The sequence below is a fragment of the Bos taurus genome, chromosome 17 (assembly GCF_002263795.3).
Source record: "Bos taurus isolate L1 Dominette 01449 registration number 42190680 breed Hereford chromosome 17, ARS-UCD2.0, whole genome shotgun sequence".
NCBI lineage: Eukaryota > Metazoa > Chordata > Mammalia > Artiodactyla > Bovidae > Bos > Bos taurus.
In genome coordinates this window covers 7,586,043-7,602,137 of record NC_037344.1, presented here as the reverse complement: position 1 = coordinate 7,602,137, position 16,095 = coordinate 7,586,043, and the positions used below count along the sequence as shown (strand labels likewise).

Genomic DNA, 16,095 nt, shown 5'->3' with positions numbered 1-16,095 from the left:
GAAAAACAGCCTGTAAGTGCAAAGACTCTAATCTGAATCTTTTCCAGTTTTAATATTGTTTACCATTTGAGAAATCAAGACCTTAAAATAAGGCTGGAAAAGCAGAAATATTATTTTAATATGTGCAAAAGTTGGCTGTTTCTGATCTTGAATAAAGTCAGAACTCATGTATTCTGAACCACTGATAATATGAAATTAAATATTAAATGAGGGGGTGGCTCAGACGGTAAAGCGTCTGTCTACAATGCAGGAGACCCGGGTTTGATCCCTGGGTTGGGAAGATCCCCTGGAGAAGGAAATGGCAGCCCACTCCAGGGCTAATGCCTGGAAAATCCCATGGTCAGAGGAGCCTGATAAGCTACAGTCCATGGGGTCGCAAAGAGTCGGACGTGACTGAGCGACTTCACTTTCACTGCAGGGATTAAATGAATTAATACAACTATAGCATGAGAACAAAGCCTGCCACAGGTGTGCTGTAGTAGATTTTATTTTTTTTTAATGAATCGTATTTTTTCCCATTTCTGTCTGGCTCATGGATGAGACCTGATTCATCTCTTAAAGTAGAAAGCAGGTTTATACTCTGTACGCATATGTGTGAACACGACCGAGTGACTAACACACTATATATACATGCATACATGCGTGCTGAGTTGCTTCAGTCGTGTCCAGTTCTTTGCAGCCCTGTGGACTGTAGCCCGCCAGGCTCCTCTGTCCCTGGATTCTCCAAGCAGGGATACTGGAGCGGGTTGCCACCTAGGCATTGAACCCACATCTCTTAAGTCTCCTGCATTGGAAGATGGGTTCTTTACTGCTATATATACCATATACTAATTTAGATAAAAGTTATTCTTCCAAGGTAGGTCATCAGTGTGTACTATGGCCCCCTACCAAATGTAGCTTGTATTGGGAGAACTAATGCATTCCAAGAATACCAGTGTTTTTTCTTGAACTGTTCTCTTGAATTCTGAAAGATGTATTTTTGGCATGTTCAGCTTAAATGACGTTAAAGGTGATTAAAGGTTAAATAACATCACCCAGATTCTTGTGTCCAAGGAAATGATGTCTCCAGTACCAGCCTGGGGTGTTTAGAGGTGGGGGTGGAATGGCACCAGATCGTCACTGGAGTTTTGACTGAGAAATGGATAGTGAAAGTCTAAGGACTTTTCAGCTTTGAATTGTGGCCTGATGGACTAATAGATTCATGTAAAGATGTTGATAAAAGAAAATTTTCTGTTACTTTGATTCATTTTTCTAAATTTTATTCTGTCTCCTAAGAGAACTATTTTTGAGATTTAAGTGTGGAAAAATATCTTTCGTCCAGCTCTGATGCAACAGAATTTAACTATTTTAAATATGTGAGTTACTTAGTAATATTGTAATGATTGATATTTATAAAAGGAGATTGATAGTGTGGCTTTGTGGGTTTTTAAAAAATCTTTTTGGGGGTATTTTTCTCCCAGACCCCAGTCACTCAGCATCCTGTCTGGGGTATAGAGGAGGAAGCCAGTCTTTCTTCCCAGAGTCTGCTGTAGAGGAAATCGGGAAGGATGGTGTCTTTGATGTATGTCTTTAAATGGCCTTCCTCTGTTTATTCATAGGTCAACCGGAAAGGAGTTTGCCCTGAAGATTATAGACAAAGCCAAATGTTGTGGAAAGGTACAGTATATGTAACTATTTTGTGAAAGAAACTGAAAACACTTACAGCTGTTTACTGTGGTGAAGGAATTTAAGTGGCAATTTGATAAGCTAAAAACAGGAATTAACTGCTGGTAGTACTCGGGGAAACCATATCAAGCTTTTTTTTCCTGCCATTTTTCTGAAACCTTAATCCTAAAACAGTAACTTGATTTAATCTTTGTCCTAACCATCAAAAAATGTAAGTTCTCTTCTCTGGGAGATGGCTATTTCAGAACCTAGTAACACAAAATTGTGTCAAGAACAGTGAGGGGTCTGAGACTTGACCCTACTTTCAGACTAACAAATTAGCCTTCTAGCTTGATAGATGTGGCAGAAGACACAACATTCCTGGATCAGAGACAAGAAAGCACTTACTCACGGCATAGCAGGTAGCGTGAGCTCCGTGCTGGCATTGGTTCCTCTTAACTCCCAAGGCCCATAGCGGGTTTGTGTCACAGTGGAGGATCCCAAAGCTTAGGAACCCCCCAGTCTTAGGATGGCGCCACCAGTATCCTCGCTAAGCTCTGCCTCAGAGGAGGACATGTTACCGTGGTCAGGAAGCAGATGTGGCCTCCCGGCCAGGGCAGACACCGTCTTTGTGTTCCAAGCATGTTTGCTGTACAGACATCCTTGGAAAGATAGTAATAACCAGAGCTGATGCAGGATGTGCACACACGTGGATTGTCTCTCCAAGTGGATGAACTTTTTTATCTGTCCCCCTCTCAAGATCCAGTTGGGGGAAAAAAAAAAAGATGGGATGCTGCTAGATTACTGGTATTTTAACTATGTTTGAAAAGATAAATATTCTCTAGTAATGATGACAAAGACCTTCTTAGGTTCCTTTCTGGTAGCTAGCTAGCAGGTGAGAGAGCAGGCTCTGGTACTCACGGCCCGCTCGGAGCTCCTGGCACTGGAAATGTGGCTAGTCTGAACTGAAATGTCTGCTAAGTGTAAGCACAGAACAGATTGTGAAGACTTAATCCTCAAAGAAGAATGTAAGATACTTAATGTCTTTTGTATTTGATCACATGTTGAAATAGTAGTATCTTGAATATTTGGGGTTAAATAAGTCATAAATTTTACTTGCTTTTTATATTTTTTTAGCATGGCTACTAGAAAATTTAGATTTACATGTGTGGATCACGTTGCTGCTGAAGAACACTACTCTAGACAGATAATATATTAAGTTTAATCATGTGTCTTCTTGCTGTGTGACCTTGGAAAATTAGCCCCTCTGTGCCTCTGTTTCTTCCTAATAACTAATAAAATGCAGTTATTAATAATATTTAAGATATAAGTTATTGTGAATTAATTAAGGCATGTAAGATTTGTAGAAAAGTACCGGTATATAGCAAAAGTTTAACACATGTTAGCTGTTAATATTATTAATAGGCCAGAGGGATTCAGAACTTATTACTAGGAGGACTTGATGTGACAGTAGTGGTCTTATATTTATGGAACTCGTAAAACTATTCTTCATCAGACATTTACAAAATTGTGGATTTTTAACAGAAAACCTAAAATAATTTCCGTAAAATTTCTCAGAGCCCCAGAATGTAAATCCAATAGGCACATTTGTCATACACTTTTTTTTCTTTTTACTACACTGTGACAGCTAATGTAGCAGAGTCTGTGCAAAATGCTCTCTTTTCTTTGAATAAGGTTTTTCTAAATTTAATTTTCTTTAAATAATTCTGTGTGTTTTTACCTATCGTGCCGACAATCTGATTACATTTTCAACTGCTGAGACTTTTCTCCATATGGAAGTGGGTGTTACTCTTAGTATCTGATATTGTGTGATTTAAGCAGAATGTGTCATAATTTGGGGAGCCAGGTTCTAAACAATTGAATTAAAGTATTTCTTCATTAAAAGTTTAAAAATAATTATGATGGAAAGAATACTGTTTACCTGATTAAAATTTAAGCAGCTTTCTCAGTTCAGTTCAGTCACTAAGTCATGTCCAACCCTTTGCGACCCCATGAATCGCAGCACGCCAGGCCTCCCTGTCCATCACCAACTCCCGAACTTCACTCAGATTCACGCCCATCGAGTCAGCGATGCCATCCAGCCATCTCATCCTCTGTCGTCCCCTTCTCCTCCTGCCCCCAATCCCTCCCAGCATCAGAGTCTTTGCCAATGAGTCAACTCTTCACATGAGGTGGCCAAAGTACTGGAGTTTCAGCTTTAGCATCATTCCTTCCAAAGAAATCCCGGGACTGATCTCCTTCAGAATGGACTGGTTGGATCTCCTTGCAGTCCAAGGGACTCTCAAGAGTCTTCTCCAACACCACAGTTCAAAAGCATCAATTCTTCTATGCTCATCTTTCTTCACAGTCCAACTCTCACATCCATACATGACCACAGGAAAAACCATAGCCTTGACTAGACGGACTTTTGTTGGCAAAGTAATGTCTCTGCTTTTTAATATACTGTCTAGGTTGGTCATAACTTTCCTTCCAAGGAGTAAGCGTCTTTTAATTTCATGGCTGTAGTCACCATCTGCAGTGATTTTGGAGCCCCCCAAAATAAAGTCTGACACTGTTTCCACTGTTTCCCCGTCTATTTCCCATGAAGTGATGGGACTAGATGCCATGATCTTAGTTTTCTGAATGTTGAGCTTTAAGCCAGCTTTTTCACTCTCCACTTTCACTTTCATCAAGAGGCTTTTCAGTTCCTCCTCACTTTCTGCCAAAAGGGTGGTATCATCTGCATATCTGAGGTTATTGATATTTCTCCCGGCAATCTTGATTCCAGCTTGTGTTTCATCCAGTCCAGCGTTTCTCATGATGTACTCTGCATATAAGTTAAATAAGCAGGGTGACAATATACAGCCGTGAAGTACTCCTTTTCCTATTTGGAACCAGTCTGTTGTTCCATGTCCAGTTCTAACTGTTTCTTCCTGACCTGCATACAGATTTCTCAAGAGGCAGATCAGGTGGTCTGGTATTCCCATCTCTTTCAGAATTTTCCACAGTTTGTTGTGATCCACACAGTCAAGGCTTTGGCATAGTCAATAAAGCAGAAATAGATGTTTTTCTGGAACTCTTTTGCTTTTTCGATGATCCAGGGGATGTTGGCAATTTGGTCTCTGGTTCCTCTGCCTTTTCTAAAACCAGCTTGAACATCTGGAAGTTCACGGTTCACATATTGCTGAAGCCTGGCTTGGAGAATTTTGAGCATTACTTTACTAGCGTGTGAGATGAGTGCAATTGTGCGGTAGTTTGAGCATTCTTTGGCATAGCCTTTCTTTGGGATTGGAATGAAAACTGACCTTTTCCAGTCCTGTGGCCACTGCTGAGTTTTCCAAATTTGCTGGCATATAGAGTGCAGCACTTTCACAGCATCATCTTTCAGGATTTGAAATAGCTCAACTGGAATTCCATCACCTCCACTAGCTTTGTTTGTAGTGATGCTTCCTAAGGCCCACTTGAGTTCACATTCCAGGATGTCTGGCTCTAGGTGAGTGATCACACCATCGTGATTATGTTGGTCATGAAGATCTTTTTTGTACAGTTCTTCTGTGTATTCTTGCCACCTCTTCTTGATAACTTCTGCTTCTCTTAGGTCCATACCATTTCTGTTGTTTATCGAGCCCGTCTTTGCATGAAGTGTTCCCTTGGTATCTCTAATTTTCTTGAAGAGATCTCTAGTGTCAGTAGTAGTAAAAAGGATCTTCATGCAAAAAAAATACAGTCTGATACACCAAGTGTTAAGACAAATGAATAGGTCACTTCAAACATTTGGGTGAAGAAAAAAAAAATTGAGGTATTGTTTTTCCTCGTTATTGAATGTCATTGTATTTTTATAATTCATGCTCATATAGTTAGTTTTCATCCTTCTATTTTGCTTACTTGAGCAATTATTTCCACATTGTATAAAATTATAATTTCAAAACTTTAAAAAAAATGGATAGTTGATTACAATATTGTGCTGCTTTCAGGTGTACAGCAAAGTGATTCAGTTATTTCTTTTCGGATTATATCAGTATCTCATTATGGGTCATTATAGGATGTACAGTAAATCCTTGTTGCATGTCTGTTTTATGGGTAGTAGTTTGTATCTGTTCATCTCATACTTGTTTTCAATAAGTAGATTTTTCCACTGAATTTTATTCTTCGGAAAAAACGGTGTAGAGAATTTTTTTTTAAAACAAAATCTTAGGGCAGGTATTAAGACACTCTCCTGGGGGCATTGTTCATTACCTCTGCTTTGTGAGATGTACACAGAAAAGTAATAATGCTGAAAATGATATCTGCCATTTATCAAAATGTAATGTCTATCCAAAATGTATTATCTATCCATTTATCAAAGTGTATTATCTACCAAGGCTTAGACATTTAGGAATTTTGCACATTACCTTTAATGACTTGCAAAACAGATGTATTGGTTTTCCAGATAAAGAAACAGAAATACAGATTAGAGAGCTTCCCAGAAGTCACACAGAGACAGCAGTGATGGGATCTTTGGGTTAGTCCATCATGTTCCTCCTCCAAGTTCAATTTCTGCCTTTGTTCCTGTAATAAGAACCTGGGGGAAAATTCTTAACCTCCGACTTTCTATTTGCTTTTTCTGTAATGTGTATGAGTGTTATTAGATTAATTCACTGTTTATCTAACATCTGATGTTTGTGTGAGATTCTGTGCTAGGAACAAGGTGATTTAACCTACAAATTAATACCAATTCTGTAAAGAGTGTTTTGGGAGTGCAGGGAAGCAGATGAGAGAGAAGCAGATGCTCAGTGGTGATGCCTTAGAGCAAGAAGCATTGGAGCTGAACTAGAGCAGTGGGGTAGTGGCAGACTGCAGTCCATGGAGTCACAAAGAGTCCGACGTGACTGAATGACTGAGCATGCACACTCGCACACGTGGGGCTTGAATGGGCAGGAATGACAGAAGAGCCTTAGAGGCGGTCAGCACAGCCTGAGCAGGGGCCCAGGAGATGGGAAGCAGATTGGGTTCTTCCAAGTAGGAGATTGTCTTAAGTTGAAGTAGAATTCATTTATAATGTTGTCTTTCTGGTTTACAGCAAAAAGATTCAATTACACATATGTATTTTTAAATTATAGGTTGTTACAATGGTGAAAAGAGTTCCCTGTGCTCTACAGTAGGACCTGGTCGTAGTAGGGGTGTACTAGTTTGTTAATACCAAACTCCTAATTTATCCCTTCCCCACCCGCTTTCCCTTTTCGTAACCAGTTTGTTTCCTATGTCTGTGAGTCTGTTTCTGTTTCGTAGATAATTTCTTTTGTGTCGCATTTTAGATTCACATACAAGTGACTTGGGCCTTCCCTGGTGGCTCAGTGGTAACGAATCTGCCCACATGCAGGAGACCCGGGTTTGATCCCTGGGTCAGGAAGATCCCCTGGAGGAGGAAATGACAACCCACCCCAGTGTTTGATGTCGTATGGTGTCACATTTGTCTTTGTCTGACTCTGGTCACTTAGTGATATCTCTAGGTCCATCCGCATTGCCGCATATGGCATTATTTCCTTCTCTTTACGGCTGAGTAATAGTCCATCGTGTATGTGCACCAGGTTTCCTTCTGGTGATGGACATTTAGGTTGCCTTCATGTCTTGACTGGAGAAGACAATGGCACCCCACTCCAGTACTCTTGCCTGGAAAATCCCATGGACGGAGGAGCCTGGTGGGCTGCAGTCCACGGGGTTGCTAAGAGTTGGACATGACTGAGCGACTTCACTTTCACTTTTCACTTTCATGCATCGGAGAAGGAAATGGCAACCCGCTCCAGTGTTCTTGCCTGGAGAACCCAGGGACAGGGGAGCCTGGTGGGCTGCCATCTATGGGGTCGCACAGAGTCGGACACAACTGAAGTGACTTAGCAGCAGCAACAGCAGCAGCATGTCTTGACTATTGTAAAAAGTGCTGCAGTGAACACTGGGGGCATGTATCTTTTTGAATTAGAGTTTTCTCCGGGCATATGTCCAGGAGTGGAATTGCAGGATAATATGGTAACTCTACTTTTAGTTTTTTTAAGGAACCTCCATACTGTTCTCCTTAGTGGTAGCACCAATTTTTATTCCCACCAACAGTGTCTGAAGGTTCCCTTTTCTCTACACCCTTCTCCAGAATTTATTTATTTATAGACTTTTTAATGATGGCCATTCTGACTGGTGTGAAGTGATATCTGATTGTAGTTTTGATTTACATTTCTATGACAGTTAGCAGTGTTGAGCTCAATTTCGTGTACCTATTGGCCATCTGTAAGCTTTCTTCAGAGAAATGTCTTTTTAGGTCTTCTGCCCATTTTTTGATTTGGTTGTTTGTTATTTTGAATTGTATGAGTTGTTTATATATTTTGGAAATTAAGCCCTTGTTTGCAAATATTTTCTCCCAGTCTGTAAGTTGTCTTTTTATTTTGTTTATGGTTTCCTTTGCTGTATGAAAGCTTATAAGTTTAATTAGTTTATTTTTGCTTTTATTTCTATTGCTTTGGGGGACTGACCTGAAGTCAGAATGTTTTGCCTGTGTCCTCTCCTCAGAGTTTTATGGTGCCCTATTTTGTATTTAAGTCTTTAAACCATTTTGAGTTTTGTGTGTGTGTGTGTGTATGGTGTGAGGGAGTGTTCTGACTTCATTGATTTACATACCAAGTAGGAGATTTTTGCAAGATCTACCTTGGGGCCAGATTTATGGAGGCTTTTGAGAAGGCTATGATGTTGATAAATTTAAGACTTCTTCTATGCCTAATATTCTAAATGATAATCATTCTAAATATTTACTGAATCCCCACAATGTGTGAAGCCTGGCGCTTTCTGTAGTGTGCTTAGAAGTGGCCCTTCCCTCCTTTTCTCCCCAGAGTTCTGCATTCATTATCTACATGTTATGGGTCAGGGCAGGACAAAAATCTAAATGTATGCTATATTATCTTCCTGAGGCTGTTGGAATAACTTTCCAACCAGCTTGATGACTTACAGCATTTTTCTCACTCTTTCAGGGGCTGAACTCTGAAATCCACTTTCGCTCTGCAGGCCGTGGGGGGAAATCTGTTCCTTGACTCTAAGTAGCCTCTGGTAGCTGACAGTATTCCTTGCCTTGGAGGACCACATCACTCGAACTCCGCCTCCAGCTTCACACCTCCCTCTCTTCTTTGTGTTTATTTTTCTTCTTCTGACTGTGAACTTTCCCTCTGCCTCTGTCTACAAGACACTTGTAATGGCACCCAGAAAATCTACAGTTTTTTCTTTGTTGCAGTGGCTTTAATCATATCTCCAGAGACGTTTTTTCCCCTCAAGTACAGTAGTATTTACAAGTTCTAGGCATTAAGACCTGATAACTTTGTGTGGCCATTATTCAACCAACCACACTCATCACATATAACTATTGAACATCTCATCTCTCTCACTGTATCATCCTCAGCGGTACTCACCCCACAATATAGATACCAGCTGTAAAACTTTTAACAGTGAGCAGTGTGTGATGTGTTTACTCAAGAATGAACAGTGCTGGTTGCTGGAGAGCGAGGTAAACAAAGGCCTTCAAGACAGCAGGGTGAGACCTGTGACTGGAGTAAGCGCAGGGCACTATGACAAATTCGAGGGTTTCCTATCCCAGCCGTGGTTAAGCAGGGGAGGCTACCTGGAGGAGGTGAGATTCCCCCATGGTTCTGAGGAATAAGTAGGAGTTCACTAAGAAGTGGGGAAAGAAAGTTCCAGACAAAATTGCCTTTGCAGATGCCTGGAGGCCTAGAAAAAAGATGGGCAAAAGGGATAAAGAGGGAATGGATGTATTCTGAGGCTACTGAGAAGGCAGGCCTGGTGGCGATGGGTGACTGATGAGCTGGGCAGGAGGATGCAGGAGGGAGGGTCAGGGCAGAATGCCCTTCTGCTCCGGACATCCAGGTTCATTCAATGAGACAAAGGACACAGGTGGGAAAGACTGGACACAAGAAGAATCGTTTGGTTTGGGAGCGTTGTTTATTCCCCAAATCCATTTGTCTCTGGCTCTGTCTCTCTTTTAGATGTTAAAAACCACCCTGGCCAAGGATAAGGCTGCATCCTTTGCCAAGTTGGCAGTTTTCTTTGTCATTTATTCTCACACACAAAACCTTGGCATACTGCCAGGAAATGATTCATATGTAAATTATCTGGAGTTAAAATCATGAATCACTTAACATAAATAATGGTGGGTGGTTGAATAATGTAAGTTCAGTACAGTTCGAGAGAAAAGTGATGTTCATCTTGTGTTTAGAAATAATTTTTCTGGAAAATGTAACCTAGAGAGCATCTTTATATATTAGAAACAGTGATTACATACGGGCTGTTTAAGAAGTAGGAAGATAGCATTTGTAAAGATTTTTGTGCACCGTTCCATTTTGCTTCTGAGGATGGTTTACTTTAAAAAGTGGATTGTTCCTTCAAAGACATTTTTACAGACATAGTCAGAGGTTGGGAAACAAATAGCTCCCACATCCCAACAAAAACCTTCAGTATGTGCACAGAATACTAGGCATTGTTGAGTAGCATACAGCAAGCCAAGAAAATAAAGAGCGGTGGAAAAAATGTTGTTGGAATATCCACTTAATATTTGACACATAACACGGCCGGAGGCCCAGGGCTAAGTCGCTTACAGTGCATGCCAGAAGAGGCTCTGCGGTGCCTTGCGTGAAGAAGATGACTTTGGAGAGGTGCAGGCTCCCTGAGTGCTGGACTCTATTTTAGCTCCAGTCTGGGTGCATTCTTGGGGTACTGGTGATGTGAATTATTTTATATATGTCCCTGGAAATTAGCATCACATGCAGAGCCCCTGAATAGAGGCACATTTACAGACTCCCCCCAACCTCAGGCGACGGAGAGGCGAGAGGAGAGCTGACAAGATAGATCCATTTAGCTTCAAAATCAAACGCCTGTTTTACTACAGTGTCGATTTGGCGTCACACAGTGAAGTAAACTCATTCGGTTGCCTTACCTGTTCACAGAGATACAGCCACCTTTGCGGTTATTGTGATTAAGGACCCGGTTGGCACAGATGAGCCAAAGGCTTCTAAAGAAGTGTGTGAACACGGACCGTTTTTTGAGTCTTTGTCCCCGTGGCCACAAGGGCTCGGCTGCCAGCTGCTTGCCTTGGGAGGGCCCAGGGCTCTGTGCCTGCCTGGTGATGCTGCCGCTCTGTAAGTCAGCGCTGTGCGGCCGGAGCCGGGTCGGCAGCCCTGCGGCCTCTCCGCCGTGGTCGGTTCCGGTCTGAGACCTGCCCTCTTCCCCGGGCGCCGAGTCCAGAGCCAGCCGAGTCTTCCCAGCCCTACTCATCAGTAGGCATAGCTGCTCTGCTTGGTACAAAGCCTAGTGTGGTGCTGCCTCGAGCCTACCTCAGGGCGGTGCTAACTCTAGTTCCAGCCTTTCAAGGAATCAGTTTCAGGTTGACAGCTGTCATTTTCATTTTGAAAGATTCCAAAAGATGTCAGCTTGGATGTCAGGAATCTAGGTTTGCATCCCCCTACTCAAAGAACTGTTCTAAGAACAAGTGTGGAGATGTTACTCAAGCACCCTGTACAGTGACAGAAAGGGACTCGTTTCCTGGGGAATGGTGGTTTTCTTTCCCCTCTGTGTGTGCTAAGTCATTCAGTCATGTCCAGCTCTTTTCGACCCTATGGACTGTAACCCGCCAGGCTCCTCTGTCTGATTTCCCAGGCAAGAGTACTGGAGTGGGTTGCCATGCCTTCCTCCAAAGGATCTTCCCGACCCAGGGATTGAACACACATCTCCTGAGGCTCCTGCATTGCAGGCAGATTCTTTATCACTAAGCCCCCAGGGAAGCCCTTTTCTTTCCCCTGCTGGTAAGTCGCTTCAGTCGTGTCCGGCTCTGTGCGACCCCATAGACGGCAGCCCACCAGGCTCCCCCGTCCCTGGGATCCTCCAGGCTTCTGTTTAGTGTTTGCAGCGTCATTTGCCAATGTTTGGACAAACACGGTGCATTCAACACTCAAAACACACCACTCACCATGTGCAGGAGGCTGCAACAGACTTTTGTCTGGATATTATTTATTCGCTTGTTATAGTTTATGCTTCCATCTATTGTCCAGAAATATTTGAGCTTTGGGTAAAAATACACACATATGTGGAGGCATGGAGATAAGAGAGGAACCATGAATGGTATACTGGACTAGAGCTAAGATAATGATCTCACTACTGCAGTGGGGCATTCAGGTTAGTTCTGAGATTGATGAGAGCAGAGGAGGCAAAAAGGGTGATGAGAGGGGCACACACATGATGGATATACATGCACGCGTGTGTATCTGGGTACTAAATGATAGCTCTTATAAGGTAAGCTTATATAAAGAAAACTGTTTGAAAACCTAAAGTGTATAATAGGGCAATTAGCAGTCTTACAGAACGTTCCCTAAATTCTAAACAATTCATTATCACGGTTAACGAGGATCAACAAATGTGACATTATGGAGAGATTTTTAACATCTCATAATAGAGCAGTTGTTGTTCATGATTCATGGGCTGGCATACTAAGAATAATTCCTTAATGCCATGAGTACACATTTTGCTACGGTGCTGATCCCACCACAGTGCCCACCAGGACTGACAATCAGGCGGTGTTTTCAGAGAAGTGATTAGAGTTGAAATGAGGATGGTGGTCCCCGTTGTACTACCTGTTTCCTGACTTCTGAAGTACAAGATAGGGAACATCTATCTGGTGAGTGGTTTCATACCCAAATACAGAGGAAGAAAGTTTCTTTTTTCACAAATTTCAACCCAAAAGTCAAATTCATGTTGGTAAATAGCTTAAAACCTAAAAGTGTTTATAAGGCTGGAAGTTGTATCCCATAAGTATGCCAAATTTCCTCACATGCTGTCTTCATTTCTGAGTGATACTGGGAGGGAAAAGTGATTCCAGCTGCATTACAAAGTGCAGGGTGGGAAGCCCAAGCTCTCACAGCATCACGAGCTCTTAAAGTGTTGGGAATGAAGAGGCAGGAGGGGGCGTGCCTTACAGTCCAGGTAGCACACCGAGCCCTTCGAGGGCTGTCTGAAGTCCTGTTGGTTTCCGTCCTGTCCCCAGGGTGTGGTTTGTCTGCGCTCCTGCAGGCTCAGGACCACAGCCCGTGTTGTCCTCTGGCATGCGGGAACAGAGCCTGTTCCGTCGTGTCTGATCCTCCCTCTGAACCCTCTTCCCCAGGAACATCTGATTGAGAATGAAGTGTCGATCCTGCGCAGGGTGAAACATCCGAACATCATCATGCTGATTGAGGAGATGGAGACCGCCACCGAGCTCTTCCTGGTGATGGAACTGGTCAAGGTAAGAGGCGGAGAGACCCCAGGAGAGTCCGTTAGTGCTGGATCCCGAGACTTAGCGGTATTCTCAGAGACCCTTCCTGGAAATGCACGTTGCTGCCTTGAAACTTTCGTTATTTGTGAGATGGGTGTTGATTCATTTGCACGGCACTTGGGTCATTTTTTTTCTCCTCTCCTTCAGGCTGATGAGCTTTGTTTGTCCCCTCATAGCCCTGCCACTGTTGATTTTTTTAATTAAGCTTGTTTTTATTTTGTACTGGAGTATACCCGATTAACAACATTGTGATAGTTTCAGGTGGAAGGCAAAGGGACTCGGCCGTACGTATACATGTATCCATTCTCCTCCAAACCCCCGTCCCATCCAGGCTGCCACATGGCATTGAGCAGAGTTCCCTGTGCTGGACAGTAGGTCCTTGTTGCTTCTGCAGTTTAAACATGGCAGTGTGTACACGTCCATCGCAAGCTCCCTAAGTATCCCTTCCTCCCACCCTTCCCACTTGGTAACCGTAAATTCGTTCTCTACACCTGTGAGTCTGTTGCTGCCACTGTTGATGTTTTGATGTGTTCTTTTACATGTTCTCTAGGGTGGAGATCTCTTCGACGCAATTACCTCTTCGACCAAGTACACGGAGAGGGATGGGAGCGCCATGGTGTACAACCTGGCCAACGCCCTCAGGTACCTCCACGCCCTCAACATCGTGCACCGAGACATCAAGCCCGAGAACCTCTTGGTACGTTGTCTCTGCCTTTCCGTTCCAACTCAGGCCTCTCTCCCTTTAGAGTGACGGGAATCACAGACTGTGCAGACTGTGACATTTTAAAATCTATACCAACCCTGCAAGTAAGGGGCCAAGAGAATTTAAATCTAGAAAATCAAATCAGTGGCCATAAAGTCTTAATGGATTTCTTGAACTGATCTGCACTTCCGCATTTACTGTTTATCAGACATTAGAAAGCGTATTTTCTTTCTTCTTTTCTTGAAAAGTTCTTTGTTTGTGGCTGTGCTGGGTCTTTGCTGCTGTGTGGGCTTTGCTTCAGTTGTGGTGTGGGGGCTTCTCGCTGCAGTGGCTTCTCTGGCTGTGGAGTGTGGACTCGAGGGCAGGCAGCTCAGTAGTTGAAGAACATGGGCTCAGTGGGAGCGTGGGTTCAGTAGTGGTGGCTCCGCGGCACATGGGCTCTTCCGAGACCAAGGATCAAGCCTGTGTCTCCTGCGTTGGCAGGCAGAGTCTTTACCTGTGAGCCACAAGGGAAGCCCAGAAAACCCATTTTCATTTATGTTTTAATGGATGGTACTAACTGGAGAAAGACAAACAGGAAATTACTTTATGATGCAAAAAATTCTGCTGCATAAATTGGTGACAGAATTAGAGGCTCATAGACAGAAGTGGAAGGGTTCACTTGTGTGCAGGACAGAACTTTGAAAACCTAACATAGTCTGTTCAGCTCAGCTTTGTGGGTATGGAGATTGAGCCCCAGGGATGCTGACTCTTCTTGTTGGGAAGTCTTTATCCTGCTGCTCTACAGAGGAGAGGCTACTCTGTTACGGTGCTCGGCATCACAGTCTGGCCCCAGTTCACCCTTCCAGCCTCTTGTCCTGGTCCTCCCTTCCCTACCCATCTGGCCAGCACAGCACTCACCTTAAAGCTAGATGTAACTCACTGAATGGTGGCCTGAATCACTAAATGTAGCTTGCTGACTGGGGACAGTCCTTATGTCTACACTGTAGAGAAATTTCAGAGAAGGCAGTTTGGGAGTTCTCCCTACACAGATCCGCCAGTACACACAAGATACTAGGCCTCTCTGTTCCCGACTTTCAGGGCCGAGCATCACCATCATCATCCCTACTTTTTGGCAAGTGAGGTTATCTGTGTCTCCTCTATCATGTGAGTTCATCCAAACACAGGTTTCCCCCGGCCCCAGAGTTGGTGAAAACCAGACTTTCATCAACAGTGTCAAACCTCATTGTTGATGTTCAAACTGGTCATCATAAAGTGATACAGTGTGCTCAGTCAGTAAAGAATCCACCTGCCAGTGCAGGAGACCTGGGTTCGATCCCTGGATCAAGAAGATCCCTGGAGAAGGAGACGGCCACCCACTCCAGTATTCTTGCCTGGAACATTCCATGGACAGAAGAGTCTGGTGGGCTACATTCCTTGGAGTGGCAAGAGTTGGACACAATTTAGCAACTAAAGCGCCACCATACTGGTCTTGTTTGCAGCATCCTGTCCCCCAGCAAACAGGTTCATTTCATAAGATACTGAACAAGGCATGTCTTGACATTACCCCAGCCTCCTTGAGCAGAGACAGTCAGTCCTGGTCACCTCTGGTTTCTGCTGCACTACCATGGTTCTGTGATTTTATCATTTATTTATCTGTCATTTTCTCTAGGTCAGTTCAGTTCAATTGCTTGGTCGTGTCCGATTCTTTGCGACCCAATAGACTATAGCACACCAGGCCTCCCTGTCCATCATCAACTCCTAGAGTTTACTCAAACTCATGTCCATTGAGTTGGTGATACCATGCAACCATCTCATCCTCTGTCGTCCCCTTCTCCTTCTGCCTTCAATCTTTCCCACCATCAGGGTCTTTTCCAATGAGTCAATTCTTCGCGTGACGTGGCCAAAGTATTGGGAGTTTCAGTTTCAGCATCAGTCCTTTCAATGAATATTCAGGATTGATTTCCTTTAGGATGGACTGGTTGCATCTCCTTGCAGTCCAGTGAATTCTCAAGAGTCTTCTCCAACACCACAATTCAAAAGCATCAATTCTTCGGCACTCAGCTTTCTTTATGGTCCAACTCTCACATCCATACATGACTACTGGAAAAACCATAGCTTTGACTAGATGGACCTTTGTTGGCAAAGTAATGTCTCTGCTTTTGAATATGCTATCTAGGTTGGTCATAACTTTCCTTCCAAGGAATAAGTGTCTTTTAATTTCATGGCTGCAGTCACCATCTGCAGTGATTTTGGAGTCCCCCAAAATAAAGTCTGTCACTGTTTCCACTGATTCCCCATCTATTTGCCATGAAGTGATAGGACCAAATGCCATGATCTTAGTTTTCTGAATGTTGTTTTAAGCCGACTATTTCACTCTCCTCTTTAACTTTCATCAAGAAGCTCTTTAGTTCTTCTTCACTTTCTGCCATAAGGGTGGTGT

General features: G+C 43.2%; 1 protein-coding gene across 7 annotated transcripts in view; it reads left to right on the top strand.

Moving 5' to 3' along the window:
• The window catches only part of DCLK2 (doublecortin like kinase 2), a 188,842-nt gene that overhangs the window by 153,299 nt on the left and 19,448 nt on the right, over positions 1 to 16,095 (top strand). For all 7 annotated transcript variants that reach the window (XR_003029975.2, XM_024977551.2, XM_024977550.2 and 4 more), the window contains 3 exons: positions 1,599 to 1,656; positions 12,821 to 12,940; positions 13,521 to 13,667. Coding sequence is in view for 6 of the 7 variants with exons in the window: in XM_024977551.2 (XP_024833319.1) it covers positions 1,599 to 1,656; positions 12,821 to 12,940; positions 13,521 to 13,667 (325 nt within the window). In the remaining variant the exon portion in view is untranslated. The remainder of the gene's footprint in view (positions 1 to 1,598; positions 1,657 to 12,820; positions 12,941 to 13,520; positions 13,668 to 16,095) is intronic.